General features: G+C 37.3%; 1 protein-coding gene across 41 annotated transcripts in view; it reads left to right on the top strand.

Moving 5' to 3' along the window:
- The window catches only part of NRXN1 (neurexin 1), a 1,413,358-nt gene that overhangs the window by 844,472 nt on the left and 548,743 nt on the right, over window positions 1-20,143 (top strand). For 23 of the 41 annotated variants that reach the window (XM_075595924.1, XM_075595891.1, XM_075595902.1 and 20 more), the window contains one exon: window positions 5,730-5,849. In XM_075595924.1, coding sequence (XP_075452039.1) covers window positions 5,730-5,849 — 120 coding nt within the window. Of the gene's footprint in view, window positions 1-4,845; window positions 4,873-5,729; window positions 5,850-20,143 lie in introns of all 41 variants that reach the window. The other 18 variants (XM_075595923.1, XM_075595877.1, XM_075595886.1 and 15 more) reach the window with 1 other exon arrangement.

Raw genomic sequence — 20,143 nt, 5'->3', positions numbered from 1 at the left:
ATCACATTACCTATTGTCCAGGAAACCGGGATGAAGAAAGCTTTTTAATCATGTAAAAGCTGTTATTTCCTTCTGCCATTTTCTTTCTAATGGTTATAATTCAGCCAGGCTAACTTTTTTGCAGGTAATTATGCCAACGATGCATTATTATTTCAAATGCTCCTAGGTCTCCAAATCATAAACACCAAATTGCACAAAGAGAAATCTTGGAGACAGATGCATTAAAGGGCTGTTTCTGATCAGTTGTTTGACAGGAACATACTAGACACCTAACAACCTCCAGGTTATTAAAAGCTTCAATCAGACTTAGAACTTTGCAACTAATATTGACAGATTTATTATAAATCATTCTTCCTGGTATTGCACAGGTTAATAAGAATTTATATTAGTGTTAGGGACCCCTGGAATTGTGGTCTGCCGTGCAGTGGCTCAGGGGCTTACAACAATTTTGGCCAAAAATGTTAAACTAAAAGACCATTTTATTTGATAGATATTTATACATATATATTTAGGCACTGTACCGTATATGAATTTCACTGGATGTGCACTGAGCTATGTCTGTGTTTTATGTTTTGTTTCTGGTTTTAAGTTTGACAGGAACATACTTTTTTGACAATTCCTGTATGTTGATCACACCACAGCACTACTGTATGATATCTCTTAGCTGGTATTCTAATTTCAAACTTCATGTTAAGAATGGGACTAAATCATTAGTTTAATTATAGCTAAGAACATCTAGTGTACTATATAAACATCAAAATATATTTTATATAATTGATCAAACATGATGAATCGAGTAGAATGAGCACTATTTCTTGCTTTAGCCTATAGTATGGCAAGTGATAAAACGTATCCTTATAACCTATTTAAATGATACAATGTTGTGCGTTTTTTACTATAACTTTATTGGTACTTTGAGGAGCATGTTAAAGTTTGCAGTAACCAAATTTGTACATGATTAAAAAGAACCACTGCAATGTAATCTGATCAAACCTGTGTACATTAGAAATGTGATTAACAAACAAACGCCACATTTCAATATTTGTATTTGATATTTTCTTGTAGCAGTTTTTCCCTTATTAATTAGCTCCCAATATTTGACTTTTGTTATTGAATCTGCCACCCACATTACTAGTGTAAGGTGTGACATTATTTGAAATGTTTGTGTAATCATCAATTACCTTTTTAACATGTCGCAGCAATTATTTATTTAAGAATACGTGACTAAGGGAGCCCCAGCCACCCCCTGCCCACAAATCCCACCATAACACCGAAGTTTGGATTTAACTAGGTCTCCACTTTATTTATATTGCAAAAGATTACCTTTACCAGGTGCCCCACCCAAAATGGCTACCTGGTTTGCCCACCTGAGTCATTATCCATTACTTTGGTCTGGTGCTCTTAAGTTTACATGACTAAGCATGTTATCAACACCATCTACCAACATCTGGAGCAAGGGTTAGGGCTATTCTAAAGTGGCGGGGCATGCTACGGCATGCGCACGCACGGCAGTTATAGATGGCTGAGGTTAGTCAGCCTTTCTATACAAGGGCCGTGCGCGCGCACGGTAAGGAGTGGGATGCTGACAGACAGCGGGGAAGATGGGGAAAATCATCTTTACGCGCCGCTACCGGCGCTGAATGTATGTATATGTGTGTGTGTGTGTGTGCATATATGTATGCATGTGTGTGTGTGTATGTGTGTATGTGTGTATGTGTGTATGTATTTGTGTGTCTGCACAAATTTAATAAATATTTTATTTTTAACAATGTTTTTTTTAAATAAATAATAAATTACACATACATACACACACACACACACACACACACACACACACACACACACACACACATATACATACATACACACACAAACACTGTTCCTTCACAGCTCTCACAGTATACTTACAAAAAGAATGCGGCACGTGCACGCGCCTTCGAACAGGCACGCGCGCGCACGGCTGCATGCAGTATAGAACTGGCCTTATGCCACACAAAGCCTCTGCTGCCAGTGAGGGGGCGGCTCCCTGAGTTTCCAGCTTCCTGCAGGACAGCCATCTTAGCCTGTTACAGGCATTGGGGAGGCTGTCTCCTCGTGGGGCCCTGGGATCCTCCCCTGGTGGTGCATGACGTCACCATGCCGCGTCGCGCTGGCGCTCTGACGTCACGATGGGGGCGTCGACATCCAGGAGCAAGGCAGCAGTGACCGTGGGGGGGTGAGTACCCATTTGTGTATAAATTGTGGTATGTTTAGCATGTTCTGTATCCCTCTCCTTGATAAAGGCAATCTATTTGCCGAAACGTTGGACCTTTGGTGGCACAATAAACTGCACCTTTCGAAAGACCGTGTGCCTGCTTCCATTCCTTTGCTTATGCCACACAAACCTACTGTGACAGAGACATAATATTATTGAGAGGGAGGAAGGATGCTACAGTACTGCTTCCTCTGGTAAGCATCCCCATATTAAACACCTATGGCCTTCAGATGCTTAGTTTACTCCCTTTTTCTATTTACAAGAGCTTAGTTTATTTTGTGTTGGCAATCAAATAAAAAAATGAATAGGTGTCATTTATTCACATTGAACATTATTCTAAATATGGGTTTGGAGGAAGTGATGTGCTTGTCCTTGTAGAGAAAGCAGGTTCAGCCCCACATACAGTATAACACATATAACACATTGTGTAGCAATGGCTATGATTTTCATCACAGCATTGCCACCATAGGAATCTGATAATGAAGAATATGACCATAAAGAAAAGTAAAAAGTAAATGTGCTGAATGACTAATTAAATACATTTTCTTCACCTCGGCATACATTTACGCAACTATGCTATCACTTGACCTCCACAAATACTCAACCTACATTATAAATGGATATAAAAGAAACTGTGCTATCGTACTTTATAACCTGTAGAAAAGCAGTAATCGCCAGGGCAGTACCTGATTGGACAAAGCCCAGCCTGTTTCAGCTTCTGTTCTGCTGGCATTCCTGTGGTTGTGTGAATTTTGAGTTGAGTTTCCCAGGAAAGTCATGCCCAAAATTCATAGTGGCAGTGTTAATCCAGACACCGCCCTCAATACCCACTCACTGCCTTTCCATTCAGGTAAGTAGGAGTCACAAACTTGCTCAGTGGTTTGTATCTGGCACATGCTTCACTGGCTTAACGACAGGTGTCCAACCACTGGGGAAGTCTGGGTTACACCTCTGAAGCCAAAGGTCATGCTTCAATATGCACTAACCCTGCTTTCCGCTGTATAAGGTTCAGATCCATTCAAATGAGTGGGACTGAAACATTCTCCTGAACAAGGAAAAGGGTTTCACAACATATTGAATTAAGAACAAGTTAACACTGAAACATCTACCTCAAGGTGTCCAATGGGAATTTCCCTGGAGAAAAGCAATGTGCCACAAAGTGTGTCCACCAGTGTCAGCCACAGAGTCATCAGAATGCAGACGTAGTACATGTTTTGTATGCGCTATTGCATTGAAGTGGAAAATACATTATGCAGAATAATTTATCATTTAGAGCAGCTTCATTCAAGGAGCCACATGAGTCATGGGGAAACTCACATTATCGATGATCTCATAACACCTTAACGGGTCCAATAATGACTGCCACCAATTATTATTCAAGCATTGTACCAGTGCGTGAGCACACCTACTACATATGATTTATGTTAAATTATTCTGGTCATGATATATACTGTATAGATTCATGTTACAGAAGAGAACCATTATCACAAGTATCCCACGGATGTGTTAAAACACATTATATTGAAAATACACAGAGGATACTAAAATATTGAAAAAAAAATGTATTTCAAAACTAATCAAAATGAAAACAAATCTAAAACCAAAGATGTGATAATACTGGATTTCAGCATTATAAAATAAAATAATTCTTTTAACTCATTGTCATTTTTGTTTTACATCTCCAACCCACAGATTCCTGTATCTTGTGTTGCTCTCCCTTGGATAGTCCATCCAAGTCCCACCTTCCCTTTCCCCACCACAGTTGTCATATCCCCATATCCAATTCTATGTCTTGCTCATACAGTATGTAATCCGACTAAATACTTGACTCTTTAGCTGCTGGGGGATAGTTATAATGCTTTTCCCTCGTACTTTGCTTTAAGCCCATTGAGGACACTAGACACTCCCTGACTAGGCAGATAATAAGAATGTAATGTAGGTATAGGGAGGTGTAAAAGTCTATTGTATAACAAGCAGAAACTTCTCAACCTTATCCGAGTCCCTTGATGCCTTCTAAAATCCCTTTTATATGTGAACATCATAGGAGGAAATAGAATGGCAGCTAAGCCTTGTGGACAGTTCATTAAAACAGGAATCAGGATGTGTTTGTCCCATAATTGATTGAAAAGGTCATTCACAAGCTTAATATGGGTTATATTTTTAATTGAACCAGGCACTGTAAATGGCTCACAGAAGTGAAAATTGAAGTGGGGGTATAATCTGTGTTAAAGAGCGTAGCATACACAGTATCTAAACATAACAAATGGCTAGACCGGATGCAACCATGCATTCAGTTTGTTAATGCATTCATTTTGAACCAAACAAAAACTTTTAATGCTCTTCATTACATGTCATCAGCTCAATTAACCTTTCTATTTGCCGTCAAACACTCGCAAATTACAACTTTCTCATTTTGTCTTGCCTTGAGAGTTATGGCTGTTAGCATTAATTTGTTTGCTTTACATGGCATTTTTTGGCTTTTCAAAAGCGGCATGCGGTGTATTGTGAACGTTTTCTGTTTTTGCTTCCATTTCAGTACTGCTTACTAACATTTAATATATTTTGCTTTTTTTTTTATTTTGCCTTCAAAGTTGCATTGATGAAAGCTGACTTGCAAGGTAGATTGCACAGTGTGTTTAAACCAAGACTGAAACGCAAATGCACATGAAGACTCCCAAAATAAATGTCTGTACGTTTGTGCATTCAGTTTTGTGTCCTCTTGTATAAGCTGTCTCCTTTCTTTCTGTATTAAAGCAGCTCAGTACAAAGCCTTCATGATTAGCATATTTTGCATACAAGCTTTCAGTCTTTACTATGTTTGTGTAGTGACTGCCTTCTTGCTTTGACCATACCTGTCTTATGTTCTTTATTTTTCAATGATCCAGTTATGATTCTTTAGGGGTAGTGTAGTGTTGTCTCTCCCTTTTATGTAACAGTTGGGCATGCCAGTGTATTAATACACCAAAAACACATGGGATCGCAAATGCATGCAAAGCAATACTTGCCAACATTCTCTGAAAGCTCTTTTTTTTCATCCACTGCAGTCGTTAGATTATTAGTTGTTTAGCAAAAGAAAGCTATACATTTCCTGTTTTTTCTTTAGTTATGAAAAGGATGCTCATATTTTCAATGTTTGCTTTCATTTCATCTAACACTGCATATCCATTCTAGTACCGCTTATTAGGCTAGTCACATTGAATTAAACAACGAGATTGTATTTAAATAAGATACAATCAAGTGAATATTTATGTATCAGAAAGAAACTCACTAAGGTTAAAATATCAAAGACCTTAGGTTTCAAAATGTATCCTTTCCTAAAATGTATTTCGGAAGACTTCACCAGTAGCAGGCGACTATGATGTTTATGCCATGTTTTATGAAAGATGTTGGCAACTACTGTACGTGATCATGTGTTGCAAACAGAGTCAATGTTGAATCTTTCAAAGTGCAAGCCAATGTTGTATGTTCCCAACAGGCCCAAGCACAACATGCCAAGAGGATTCCTGCGCAAATCAAGGAGTCTGCTTGCAACAATGGGATGGATTCAGCTGTGACTGCAGTATGACCTCATTTAGTGGACATCTGTGCAATGACCGTGAGTATTGTGTGGATGCTGTTCTTAAAAGCCTGCAGCTTCAGGGGAAAGATTCTGAAGGTAGTCGCTGAAAGTTTGAGTTATAGTTGCATTATGTAGTAAATTAAACAGACCAACTGTTAGAGAAACAGTGATATTCCAAAAGCAGTAACACAAAACTGAGTTATTATGAATAAATCAAGGACAGTGGTTCATAAATGCTACAGAACAGAAATATGCAGACATTAAAGTTGTTTGCATGTGTAAACAGTTTAGAGCTGATTTAAAGGAGCAATCCACTCACCTTCATTTTTTCTTTAAAAGGTTGGACCTGGGTTGTCCTCCATAGCTGAAACGCACTTTTTTCAACTCAAGAACCCATTGGTTCTCGAGATACTTACTGGGGAAGTTACTTATATTATTTCCTATTATTTAAAGGAGATTTAAATGGCCATCTAATAGGAAGCCATAACCAATGATATTGTAGCTTCCTTTTGGCCTGAGATTTGGCAGCCATTTTGTTTCCTCTGAAGGAGATATAAACTCTGTAACTTCACCAGTAAGTATCTCGAGAACTGCAGGGTTCCAGGAGCTGAAATTAGTAACATTTGGTTTATGGGGACCCCAGCACCCACCCTGTAAAAAAATGTTCGATACAAAAAAAGCTATAGGAGGAATTGCTCCTTTAAATAATATGACTTATTTTCTTTTTCTTTTTTTTTCTTAACTTTCTATTATTTTAATTTAATGGTTATAAATATTGCACCAAGAAATAATTGGCAAGTCTTGTTCGTAGATTCAGTATAGTTATGAATGGTTTATTAAGAATATATTCAAATTAAATGATACCTCACTTGTCTGTGCTCTGGAAGGATTTAACTTTTCAAATTTTAACTTAATTTTAAAACCATATTTCCAGAACCGTTTTCCATTTCCTCAAGGGCACATTAAAATTTGAAAGAGAAAGTAGTGAAGAAAAATATTCACTTTATGGAGACGTGATCTGATTTTATATATTTTATGCTTTGCTCTTTAAATTAAAAATAGGTTGGGATTATGGAATTTTAGATAGACTCAATACAAGAAAAACGCTGAAAGTTATACAATGCGCAAAAGTGGATATCGGGGATAATGCATCTGTTTTATGAAACGAATGTTGTTTTAAGGAGAATTCATTTTATTACAGATTGATATGCAATAATGTTTAAGGAAGTAGAGTTATGTGCACATTTTAAAAAGAAGAAAACTATACATAAAATATTTTAGTTGACTGAGAACACAACCAGAGGTTTCCAACTCAAGTCCTCAAGGAGCACAAAATTTCAGGTTTTAAGGATACTCCTGCTTGAGCTCAGGTAGTTCAGTCAAAAAAGATTTGGCCACCTGTGCTAATGAGAGGATTGCCTTCAAACCTGCACTGTTAGTGATCCTTGACTGGAGTTGGGAACCTCTGTTTAAATAGATAACCACATAAAATTATTGTATGTAAGTAAAAAGATTGAACTGTTTTTAATGTATAAAGTTGTTTTATTGAACAAATGCATTCTACAGTGTACAGTATATTATGAAATGTGACCCGGTGAAACAATGTGTGTAATGTATATTTTGACCTTGATATGTTTACAATCTTGAAAGAGTATGCATTGCCCAGGTACCACACATTCAATGGATGTTTTTCTTAAGAAAAGGAACAAGAAAACATTTTGCTGCTGAACAGCTCCAGAATTTACCTGTGTTATTGGTCAAGATGGTAACATAATAGTGTATATCACAATATGTCAAATGTTAAACAGATTTAATGTTATTTCTTTTGGCATTAATATATTATATATATATATATATATATATATATATATATATATATATATATATATATATATATATATATATATATATATTTTTTATGCATGAGTATCCAATGGATGTGGATGATATTACTAAGGAGGTTAAAAGGGTAATAATAATAATGTTCAGAAAGGGGGTTAAAGGGCCATAGTTCTCCTCAGCCATCCCTGTTTGGAGAGGGGGTAGTTTTTAAAACAAACAGTACAGCGCTTCAAAAAAAACTTAATGCTGTGTCTAAATGAAACACTTGCAAAATGTTGCAATAATTACCTTGATCTAAGGCTATTAAGTGTCGGTATACAAAATAGGATAGAAAGTATAAGTCCCAATGAGTCCCATGTATTCAGATGAGCCTCTGATAGTAAAATTCATATGTAGATAATTTAATTGGCATGAATATTATGATCATTGATCCGTATATAACTAAATTAATGTGGTGAAACCACTGAGTCACTGGTAAAGTGCAGGCATCATCTCCATTAGAATATCGTCTCCGTTTAGAATACACAACAACTGTATGTCAGTAAGAACAAGAGATGGGGTACTCACTGGATCTCCTTGTTTGTTATGCTGCGGTCGATGTACTACAGTCAGTGTCTGGTACAAGATTGAAAAAAAGAAAAAATGGCGGTGCACGGTCGAAGATAACACACAGAGGGCTGGTAAGTAAGCTTGTATGAAAAATGTATTGGCATATGTAGTACAGGCTTAAAACACACTCTTACGCGTTTCACACCAGATAGCGCTTTATCAAAGTGTAGAGGTACTCTTTTATAAAGCGCTATCCGGCGTGAAACATGTAAGAGTGTGTTTTAACCCTGTACTACATGTGCCAATAAACTTATTATAAAGATTACTTACCAGCCCTCTGTGTATTATCTTCGACTGTGCACCACCATTTTTTTTTAATTTATTTTTTTTGCAATCCCGGTTTGGAAGCATTCAAATGTATCCTAATCTCGTTACTATTCCTTGTTCAATCACCAAAAAATATGCTCTATGTATTACAAACAGCTTCTTACGTGTAATATTGTGGGGCTACTTAAAATGAAGGGGAAAAATGGAAATGCTAGATTTTGGATCTCTGATATTGCTGTCATCTTTGCACTTGTTCTAAAATCACTACTATAGGTATGTTACTTTATATTATTACATACAGGGTTCTGAAATACCTTGAAAGAGAATATTGATATTTTTTTCTCATTTCAAGCATCTGAATTAAAGATAAAATATTGGGATGCACCCGTGTTGAAGCAGGGACAAATTGAGCCACCTGTGCTGAAGAAGAGATATCCTGAAAACCTAACCTGTTTGGGGGGCTTGATGACTGGAGTTGAGCACCCCTGTTCTGTAAGACCAGAATCAGGAGGACTGAGGTTTTGTTTCAGCCATCTTCAGAATTCAGGAGTGAATCCACTCCAAATATTACACTTCACTCTAATAATAATTTTATAACCCATACTGTAGTATCTGTAAAAAAAAAAAGCCAGACTGGACACTAAGAACCTCAATGCAGAATACTTCATACAGTAGCTATACCAATATTTGGAATTACCTTTCTTGCTCTCTATGAATGCTGAAAAAGTCATCTTTTTTTTTTGTGTGGAAAACTTTTCTTTTATTTTTTTAAACGTACTGTTTTGTAAAGTCACCTGTCAGTGTCAGGTGTCAGGGAATCTCTGGGTTCTACTGAAATGAATAAACCTCAGAGATGACCTGACATGGGCACACGTTATTACAACATGTTAAATGTGGGAGTCCAAGTTTCTAAGCATTTGAAATGGGACATTTCCATCAAACATCTTGTGGACACGCCTGACCGTAACAGTGCAATCACTGTGTCTAATATTTTAACACGTTAGAAAGGGAACTGTCTGTGTATCCATCATTCTCAGCTATAAAAAAACTTATTTAATTGTTAATTTACCCTCCTTACCCCAATAATATTGAGTGAATGGAACAATAAGGTACACACAGTAATGCTTACAGTATGTTTATGTCTTTGGTACAAACTACTGCTCTTTGTCGCCTACAAGAGAAAGGTTGTGACGTCTAAAAGAGCAAGAAGTGTCCCTTTTGTTTTTGTTGGTGTTAATTAGATGGGGCATAAGATGTGAGAAACGTTTGTGGCTAACAATTTGCATTAAAATGAGTAATAAATAGAAATATTTGCATGTCTCATCAAAGTAAGGAAACACTTTCTTATGTTTGAAGCAAATGGAGCAATGGGTCAGAAAAACTTTTATTTACACTTTCTTTACGTTGATACATCTCCCCTTAATGGTCCATGTGTATAAGGATAAAAGTGGTGCAATTCCAGTTGCAAAAAACTGCACCATATGAATAAAAAAAATGTAATAAAATAATCTAATTGATATGATTTTACTTTGATATACAGTATCTAGAACAATATTTTTTGCCCCAGAATTGTGCCACTTTTGCCTTCATATATCCCTATAAGTTCTTTTAGTCAATGTATGCAGTTAAAGCAGCAGAACATGGTAAGACTTTAAAAAAAAAATAGGTTTCAAACAGGAGCTTTCCGAAGCTGAACCACGTTAATTTCAGCCTTGTGAACCCCCTGATTCCCTGTATACTTACTCAGAAGGGGGTGCTGTAGCAGCTCCAACTGGGCTTGGTGGGCCTATTGAAATGGCAGGTTTTAAATGTCCCACATCACGAGGGCCAATAAGAATCCATGACATCATCCCTTGCAGGTTCCTGGTGGCCCGCGTATCTGGGACATTTAAACCTGCAGAGAGATACCGGCAGCACCTTCCGAGGTATGTGTCTCAGGAAGCAGGGGGTCCCGGATGCTGAAATCCACACGTTCAGCTCGGGAGACCCCCTGCTTCCAACCTAGGTGGAAGGGGAAAACATTTGTTTTAGGAGCAAGTTTAAGTTAAAGACCATTTGGTGCTGGTATTACTGGTCAGCTTCTATAAATAGAACAGGGGCTTCAGAAATGCAATGCACAGCATGAAAGCAATTGTATTGTAGGTCTTCATTTATATAGCGCCATTAATGTACATAGTGCTTCACAGTAGTAATACACATGGTAATCAAATAAATAACAGATAATATAAATAACAGATCATGGGAATAAGTGCTTTAGACATAAAAGTAACATTAAGGAAGAGGAGTCCCTGCCCCGAGGAGCTTACAGTCTAATTGTTAGGTAGGGAGAACGTACAGAGACAGTAGGAGTGAGTTCTGGTAAGTGCGTCTGCAGGGGGTCAAGCTTTATGTATCATATGTTCAGAATATCCACAGTGCTATTCATATGCTTCTTTAAGCAAGTGTGTCTTAAGTTGGGTCTTAAAGGTGGATAGAGAGGGTGCTAGTCGGGTACTGAGGGGAAGGGCATTCCAGAGGTGTGGGGCAGTCAGTGAAAAAGGTTCAAGGCGGGAGAGGGCTTTAGATACAAAGGGGGTAGAAAGAAGACATCCTTGAGAAGAACGCAAGAGTCTGGATGCTTTGCTTGTCCCTTTGGTAGTAAATGGGTTAAATAATGTGCTAATAACTATTAACCCTACAGTACCTGACTGCCATATTTACTTTCTCCTTGAAAATATTCTGGCATTCTCCAGATGTGTAGATAGAGATAAAGAAGAGCTCGAATGCAAGGTATAATAACGAATAATAGCCAATTCCAGTATCCAAGGATAATCCAGAACCAATAATGATGAATTGAATTAGTAGCTAGCAATATTGGGTTAACAAAACCTCCTGAAGACAGGTGATGGGTAGGAATAACCCCCCCACGATCAGTCTCATTGGAAGTACCCCTGTAGCAATAATGTACTCACAGTTCCTCGGTTTAAGGCTGGCAGGATGTTCAGCTTCCAGTTGTAGTAAATGCAGAGAATGGAAAGGAGCGCACGATCCGACGGGTGCAAGGAGAGGACCCAGTTCAAAAAATAAACTTTAATGTGTCATAGACCTAAAATCCAACGCGTTTCGAACGCTAGTGCGTTCTTTATCAAGGTCCTCTCCTTGCTCCCGTCGGATCGTGCGCTACTTTCCATTCTCTGCATTCTCCAGATGTGAAATAACAGTTTAAGGATTTATTTCAAAGGCTTTTTCTAAAGACCCATTTGAAATCTAGTTAGATATATGTATTCTTCTATTATTATAAGTTAAACTATGCAATTCATATCAAATGTTTTAAATCATAAATAATCTCAGGTAAATGAAGTATATAACACACTCACTTTATTTTATTTACTTCCATTAACTTTCTTTGTACAATATGCCCCGGGGGGTGATTCTTAGAGGTGAGGGGTATGTTTTCTGCCTTAATTCAAGGTTGTATGGAAAGCTATTTCCTGCAATTGGAAGCAACTTGTAAAACAGCAACTTGGGCATCCTTAGTATTAGTAACAGCAGGCCATGGAGAGAAAGCTGCTTTCTTCAGGCTTTCATTTTTTATAATAGTAGGGCTGCAAACAATTCCAGTGAAATACAAACATAATTTGTATTCTCTTTTGTAATACACCAGCGCTGTTTTATCACTTTTCATTCATTTTCAGTGCTGCAGTCCATATGTAATAGGTGGAACATGTTGCTAACTTTAGTGTCATATTTACACAGATGAATACTGTTGATTTGACATGGCAAATAGGTAACATAATAACATTGTCACATTATATTAGTGTAGGAATGCAGTATGTCAAATCCCAGTTCTCTTACCACAGTATTTTACCTCGTGGTAATACATTTCAATCCTGCGGTTGTAAGGACTGTCATTAAGTTAATTTGTTTTCTTGAGAAGCTTACAATCAGATAGGGAAGCTTAAAATACCATATTGTATCATGCACATATCCATCTTAAATATATATTTTGGGAATAGATAACGTTGCACAGTATTATACCAAGCTCAGCTTGTTTTGTCCTTCCACACGATGTTCTTGTTTTATAATATGATAGCATCTTAAATGAATAATTACACTTGGTTTAACATATACCCTGTACAGCTTCATTCTAGATGCCACAAAGTGGGATAATATACTGTAGGTACTGTATGCTGCTTTTAAAAGGACAGGAACAACTTTACCCTTTATACTACATGTTTGTAGACTATTAAATTATAGTTAATATTTGTTTCCTTTTTCATGTAGTTTAACAGTCTTCTAGCAATTAGTAGTAAAAAGAGTAAAATAGGCATCTTTGTTTTAGCATGCAGCTGCATTATAGCATACAAAAGAGCACACTCCCCATGCTTTTTCATATGATCTCAGTGTATAATGACATATTGCATGAAAAAGGGAACACATGTCGTGCTTATTTTGTTAATTGACAAGTAGGCACTGCACATAAAATAGAAGTTAAAATAAGTGCCTTTTTTAAATAATAGCAAGCATCAAGAAAAATATGCATAGTCAATGCTTATTTCGTTAAACCATTGGGGCATATCATATATATATATATATATATATATATATATATATATATATATATATATATATAGTCAGATAAGGCAGTTGGCACTCCAATAGGTGCTGGTAAGCAACAGGTACACGTCCCATATAGAGAATGTATTTATACGTTACCGTTCCAAGGATTGGTAAACAAGAGACAGCACTCAATGTTTAAAATCAAAGTGTATTAGTGATAGCAAAAATACACCCAGAAACCCAATGTTTCGGTCCTACAGAATGGGACCTTCCTGTGTCTCCTGAGGAAGGTCCCATTCTGTAGGACCGAAACGTTGGGTTTCTGGATGTATTTTTGCTATCACTAATACACTTTGATTTTCAACATTGAGTGCTGTCTCTTGTTTACCAATCCTTGGAACGGTAACGTATAACTATATATATATATATATCATGTGTATATTGTTGGCATTGTGGTTTAACAGAGAACATACTGATGGCATATTTGGTAACGTGTTGAAAATCCAGCAAACCATGGGACTTATTCTATAAGCCTTCAGAAAACAATCGACGGGCCGTTTTTGCCACCTGTTTTTTGAGCATTGCCGTCACAGTATTTAGAAAGCCTCGATTAATTGTGATAGCAAAATTCCCAAAATGGGCGAGTAGCCTGTGACGTGATGATCTCCTCTCTCAAAAGGCCTCACCAGGCGATTTTTTTTGGACCGCAGAGACAGCTGCACAGAGAGAGCTGCCTCTCCCTACGCATATGACTCCAGCGATCAAAAGTTTTTAATATAAATTTTAATACTAATGTAGATGAGCAGGGGGTCTCCGGAGCAGAACGGCATTGATTCAAGTCCCTGGACCCCCTGCTTCCTGAGATACCGGCCCCGTTATGGGGTGACATTATCTCCTAAGCATTTTATCCCACGGTCACGTAACGCAAGACATTTAAATGCGTAGGAGATACCGGCACCCCATGATGGGTCCTGTATCTCAGGAAGCAGGGGGTCCCCGGACCTCAAATCAATGCGGTTCTGCTCCAGAGACACCCTGCTCATCTACACTAGTATTAAAATGTATATTAAAACTGTTTAATTACCTTAGCGCCCATACTCCAGGTCCATGTCCTCCCATTCCAAAAAGAATACAAGAACAAATACAATCTAATGGGCCCTAACCCCTTAATCCCCATAGCGGTTAATAACCGCTATAGTAATTAAGGGGTTACCCCCTATCCCACGCTACCCAACGGGAGGCCTAACCACCCACACCAGCCCCACTATATCCACCCTGTACCCATTGATTGGCACAGTGGTATATCATAATCATATGGGTACATCACTTTAAGGGACAATGCCATATCCTTTTGAACTAATGTAACCTTTCAAATGGTACAACAACTAATGGGATTGTCTTTAATCCCATTGGCTGTAATACCTGTAATAAAGCCATGTGGTTTTAAGGATGTGACGTACCTCCCTTGGAGATGATGCCCCATCCTTAAAAAAATAAAATAAAGAGGTGGGCACATGATACAGGATCCAATCGGATTGGAGCTGAACAATCTGACCCTAAAATGTGACGTATTAATATTGAATGTATGAAATTGTTTTTTTTTTATTGTATTTATTTATTTTTATGTATTTGCTTGCCCATTGACTGATAATGTCTGAAAATGGCTGATTAATAAATCTGTGCCAGGGTACAGATAAATACAGTGACAGGCAATGCATTTTTTGGCAAATGCTTGTTTTCTATTGATTGTTATTTTTTCAATTTCTGTTTATTGTTTGGATTAAATCGTTTTGAATTTGGATGGCTTGTTTTTAGTACATTTTAGGATTGGTTAGCGTTTAAAATTAATTATTTGTTTTGTTGGCTACTGGTTTAATTTATTTAATTGATTGGTTGGCTACTGGGTAAACCCCTTAATTACTATAGCGGTTATTAACCGCTAAGGTGTTTAAGGGGTTTGGGGCCATTAGTATTTTTTCTTGTAATCTTGCTGGCATCGGAAGACATGGACCTGGAATATGCTGTCGAGGATGCCCTTCATGATGTCAGGGGTAAGTTAAACATTTTATTTACTTTATTAATGCTGGCTGGCTAATGTTTGATTTTATAATGAGTAAATGCACTATTATCCATATGTGGATAATAGTAATTTTGCCCATTACTGTACTGTATGTGTTTGGGGGCACGGGGGGGTTGTTGGGGGTAGAGGCGGTGGGGGTTATTGTGTAAAATATTTATTGTGGGTAGTGAGGATGGGTGAAGTTGGCGTTAGGCCTTTGGTGGGTGTTCATACCTACTGGGTGGGTAGCGGGAGGGGTTAACCCCTTCATTACCTTAGCGCTATTAATCTCTAAGGTAATGAAGGGGTTAACTCTACCCACAATCCCCCGCAAGGCCTAAACACCTACCAAGGGCCAAATACCACCACCCACCCCCGCTACCCACAACAACGATGGCACTGGTTGTTAACCCCTTCATTGCCTTAGCAGTTAGCCGCTAAGGTAAAGAAGTTGCCTGTAAATGCATTTTTATTGCATGGGATTCATGCCAGGGGTCTTTGGTGCAGGAAAAAATGCATTGTTTTCTAAGTCCTCTCTCGCCGTCTTCTCTGTAGGGTCTCCCCAGCTTCACGCCAACTTTTCGTGGCGTGTGGAATTTGAGAGAAACTCGCAAATCTAGAGCTGCGATAGGCCTCCATAAGCTAATGGAGGCTAATAGAATTGCACGAGTTTCAGAACCTGCCGATACTGTAAGTGGCTTATCGCCGGTCAGCCGGCGATTTTTTTTGATGGCTGAAAAATTGGACGATTCATGCCTTTATCGCCCACTTATAGAGGCTTACTGAATAGCAGTAGGCATTTTGGTCGATATGTGCTCGATAAGTGGCTTATTGAGGCTTATAGTATAGGCCCCCAAATCTTCATTAAATAGAAATGTAGTATTCACCATGCTATGTTAAATAAAATAGTATAAAAAACCCCAGAGGAAATGGGAAAATGGTGTGTAGAAATGATACTCTCTCTAGCGTTCTGTTTTGTAAAAGCTAACAATTTAAAGGAATACACTTTGCTGCCAGAGAAGCCGACAACATATTGAAGTGGCAGCATATGGGTCAAAGTATTTGTCTGAAACGTTGCCTCTAACTTCAGTGAGCCAATAGCATAGTTATTCGTACCATTCTTAATATGGTTAACAAAATTAGAAAAAAAATCTAAAGTATCGCTTTTTTTTGCTACTTGGAAATTTTGATCATTTTAACAGAACCTGACAGGGGCATTTTTCATGATGCTAGTCTGAAGTATACATTGTCAGATATTATTATGATATGACTTTCATTTATAACACTAAACGATTTTATGATTTAGAAACAGATTGTATCTTTTATGTGGTTACAATATCCTGAACGTGATTATTGACATTGCATGTACAGAATTGATTTTTTTCATTTATATAGCGCCACCAATGTTTGTGGTGCTTCATAGAATTATCAAGTATAGGGAGATAATATACCAAGTGTCGCAACTAAGAACATTAAACAGGAGGTTAACAATGAGAGCAAGGGCAGTATAGAAAATATTTAAGGGGTAAGTATGTGCAGCAGCATCAAAATTCAAAGGGAGAAAAGCACTTGGTCCATTTGGCACTATGGACATCATTAGCTACTGTGGTGAGGCCAGTTTAGTTGAGGTGGTTTGGAACAAAATTGCAAAAGGTCTAACGCTGGGACTCATCAAGCTCCAATGTGAAGTACCGTATTTCCATCCAGTGTTAACTGCCATTGACATGAGTGGCAGTAATCACTATATTAGGGTGCCATACCTGTATGAGAGCTTGATCATTCCTGGCAAGTATGAGTGTTGAGGAAATTGAATAAAGAGTGAATAGACACGATGTTCAAGGAGCTTGGATGGAAGAGGCAGGAGAGACCGGGTGATAGAGGGGCTATGGAGATCAAGGATGTTGTTTTTGAGGATAGGTGTGATTATTGCATGAGGATATATGAGAGGAAGAAAATCCCATATGATGCACTCTACCTCTACTAGTATTGAAAATAATTACATTTTATAATATCGAAAGCAAAAACATCTTAAATGTTAAAACCTAAATAAGCGCAGGTGTTCAGCGAAATAATCTTCTCCTATTGTAATAGCAATATCATACATTGATACCCTAAATAAAATATGCAGCATAAACTATTGCAACCATAAAAATAACTTCAATAGGTGTGTGTGTGTGTGTGTGTGTGTGTGTGTGTGTGTGTGTGTGTGTGTGTGTGTGTGTGTGTGTGTGTGTGTGTGTGTGTGTGTGTGTGTGTGTGTGTGTTATGGGGTTTTGGAAAAAGCAAGCCCCCATACGAACTGCAAGCCTTTAATACAGAGTCAGATTGAGAAAGAAAATTGTCAGGTAAAGCAAAAAAAAAACATTTTAAACTTTACTTAATAAATATTTAGGGATTTTTTTTTGTACATAACAAATTGGCAAAACATGTACAAACTTCAAAGTAACTATGATTGCATACAGTAGCTTCATTAGGTGTTTGTTTATACTGTATCACATGCGTCTTACTCAAAGTTAACATAATTCCTATCTATTGTAGCCGTAGTAATATCTTTCTGCTGGTTGAATTATTGATGATATCTGGACAAGCTTTGTGTATCACAAATATAGCTCTTACCGTAATTGGACATTGTTTCATTTACAATGGAAGATTGTTAACATAAAGGGGTTATCTATCAAAGTCTCCCAGCTGCAAAACTGGCACCAGATCTACATACTGATATAGCGCCCATTATCCTAAACACTAACTTTTAAAGGCATGAAATAGCATTTTGCAGTAATTTTATGCAAGATTTATTGTGAACCAATAAAGCCACAATAAAGTTTGCATTAAACATGTTTTAAATGTGGCGCATGTCAAACAGAAATAAAATGCCCTTAGCATTATGAAGGAAAAAGTGAGAATGCACAAGTTTTTTAGTGCCTTAGAGGTTTTTGTCACATTTTTCACCCACCATAACTTAAAATGTATGTGGTAAACCAATCCAGCTTTGAAAATTGCAAAGCCAGTACAACCAACCTCACACTGAAGAGACCCAAGGTGGAATCAGCTGTCTGTGAGTGGTTTGACTGGCTTTGCATCTAATCCCATGCTGTGCTTAAAAGCTGTGTGAACCGCAGAGCATTTGCTTATAAGGGTTCCATGTAAAAATGGATTTCAAGCAAAAGGTAACACATAGTGTGCTCATTTGCATGTCATTTCCCAGAATCCCTTGCTGCAGTGGAAGCACTGTATGCTAGGTGATAATGATGAAAGGTAAGGTTGCAGACTTGTCTAAGACATGTGAATGTGCTCACAAGTGATAATTTTTATTGGCAATATGCTAGGAGGTTTTTGTCGCCTTCTTCACCTACCATATCTTTAAAATATATATATATATATATATATATATCTTGGTTAGGATCAGAAATTTGAAATGTCATAAAAAAATTGCAAGCCAATTTGGAAAGTAGTACAGGTTTTCTGTATTTGTTTATATGTACAATACAATTAAATTATTTTCTTTTATAAATATGGTGCAATTTTATTGTCCCAATTTTGCCGCGTTTTAGCAGCTGGGAAACTGATACATATATGTCAACACCTCTGTATTCTTTTTCTATGCCCAAATTAATATATCTCTACGTTTTCCCATCCAAACACCCTTTCAGATGAGTGAGACTGTGACATTAGGCATCAGTACAAAATAAACAGGCCGCCCAATACGACGTTTCGGTTCCGGAGTGGAACCTTTCTCAAGGGAGGTTCCACTCCGCAACCGAAACGTCAGATTGGGCGGCCTGTACATTTTGTACTGATGCCTAATACAGACATTTTTTGCCTTTACTGATCTGAGTGCAGTTTTCCTTTACCGGACGTGAGAATGGTAATGTTGTTCTATTATTATTATTAGAGACTGACACCTGTTGATGTTTTTGAGTACATTGAGTGCAAGCTGAAATGTGTTTCTTTTTATATATATATATATATATATATATATATATATATATATATATATATATAAAACCATACGCTGATCATGTGGCATTATTCACATATTCTTTGTAATTAGTTACAGTGAATATTAAAGACACTCCTAGCCAAAAATTACAAGGACTGGTTAAAAATACCCACCACTGTGACTTTCTGAAACAATCCCAGTAGGTATGAACTCAAACTCCTAATACAAGCATCATGTGTTATATGATCCATAATATTTGTTGTTGTGCTGTCACAGTCAGTATTTCATACCTGTATGTGAAAGGCTATTAGTATGTTTGAAACAACCATTAAAAAAGTGTAGTTAAGGTTTGAAATTGATGAGTATTTTCACTGTATTGCTATTCCAAGACATTATACACCTGACGATGGGGACACCCCGAAACTTTGTGCTGTTCATTTTCTTGTTTTTGGCTAATACATTTTTGTATTGAATGAATATCGGAGCCTTCTGATTCAGTGATTTGGATGTGTGGAGGAGAATTTAATATTTCTACTTGTATCAGGGCATTCAGCTCCCTCGCCTGACCTTGCACCGAGCAAAAGATTTATAAAGAAATATGAAGGGTGAGCGCAGTTGCGTCTGAATTGTTTAGAATTCCAGGATATGTTTCTAAGTAGAATAGAATTAAAAAAAAAAAAAAAACAGGGTCAATCACAGATTTAGATGTTTGTATTATTATATCATTTTGTGTTAGGTATTTTAATTCTGGAACTTTATTTTACACTTCCTATTCAAAAGATCAGAATTTCTTGAAATTTTTTTTTGGAAATCCAGAGATGTACATTTTGATCTGTCTCACATTTTGCATGAGACTAAACTAAACAGCAGGAGTCCATTTGGAGGATGAGAGCTTATTCCCCAGAACCAATTATTTGCCAACCACTGGGATAGAGAACACAGCTCGACTTGTGAGAAAGAATTGCGTAGTAAATCCACCTTGATGTTAAAGCTTGCAGCTTTTATACCTCCCCAAATATAACGTGTTTTTGAAAAGTACTTCATGTTCTTAGTAAAAGGTACTGTGCTTTTATA

The sequence above is a fragment of the Ascaphus truei genome, chromosome 4, assembly GCF_040206685.1.
Source record: "Ascaphus truei isolate aAscTru1 chromosome 4, aAscTru1.hap1, whole genome shotgun sequence".
In the NCBI taxonomy this organism is placed as follows: Eukaryota; Metazoa; Chordata; class Amphibia; order Anura; family Ascaphidae; genus Ascaphus; species Ascaphus truei.
The sequence above is the reverse complement of the archived record's forward strand: the minus strand, read 5'-3'. Positions and strand labels throughout refer to the sequence as shown.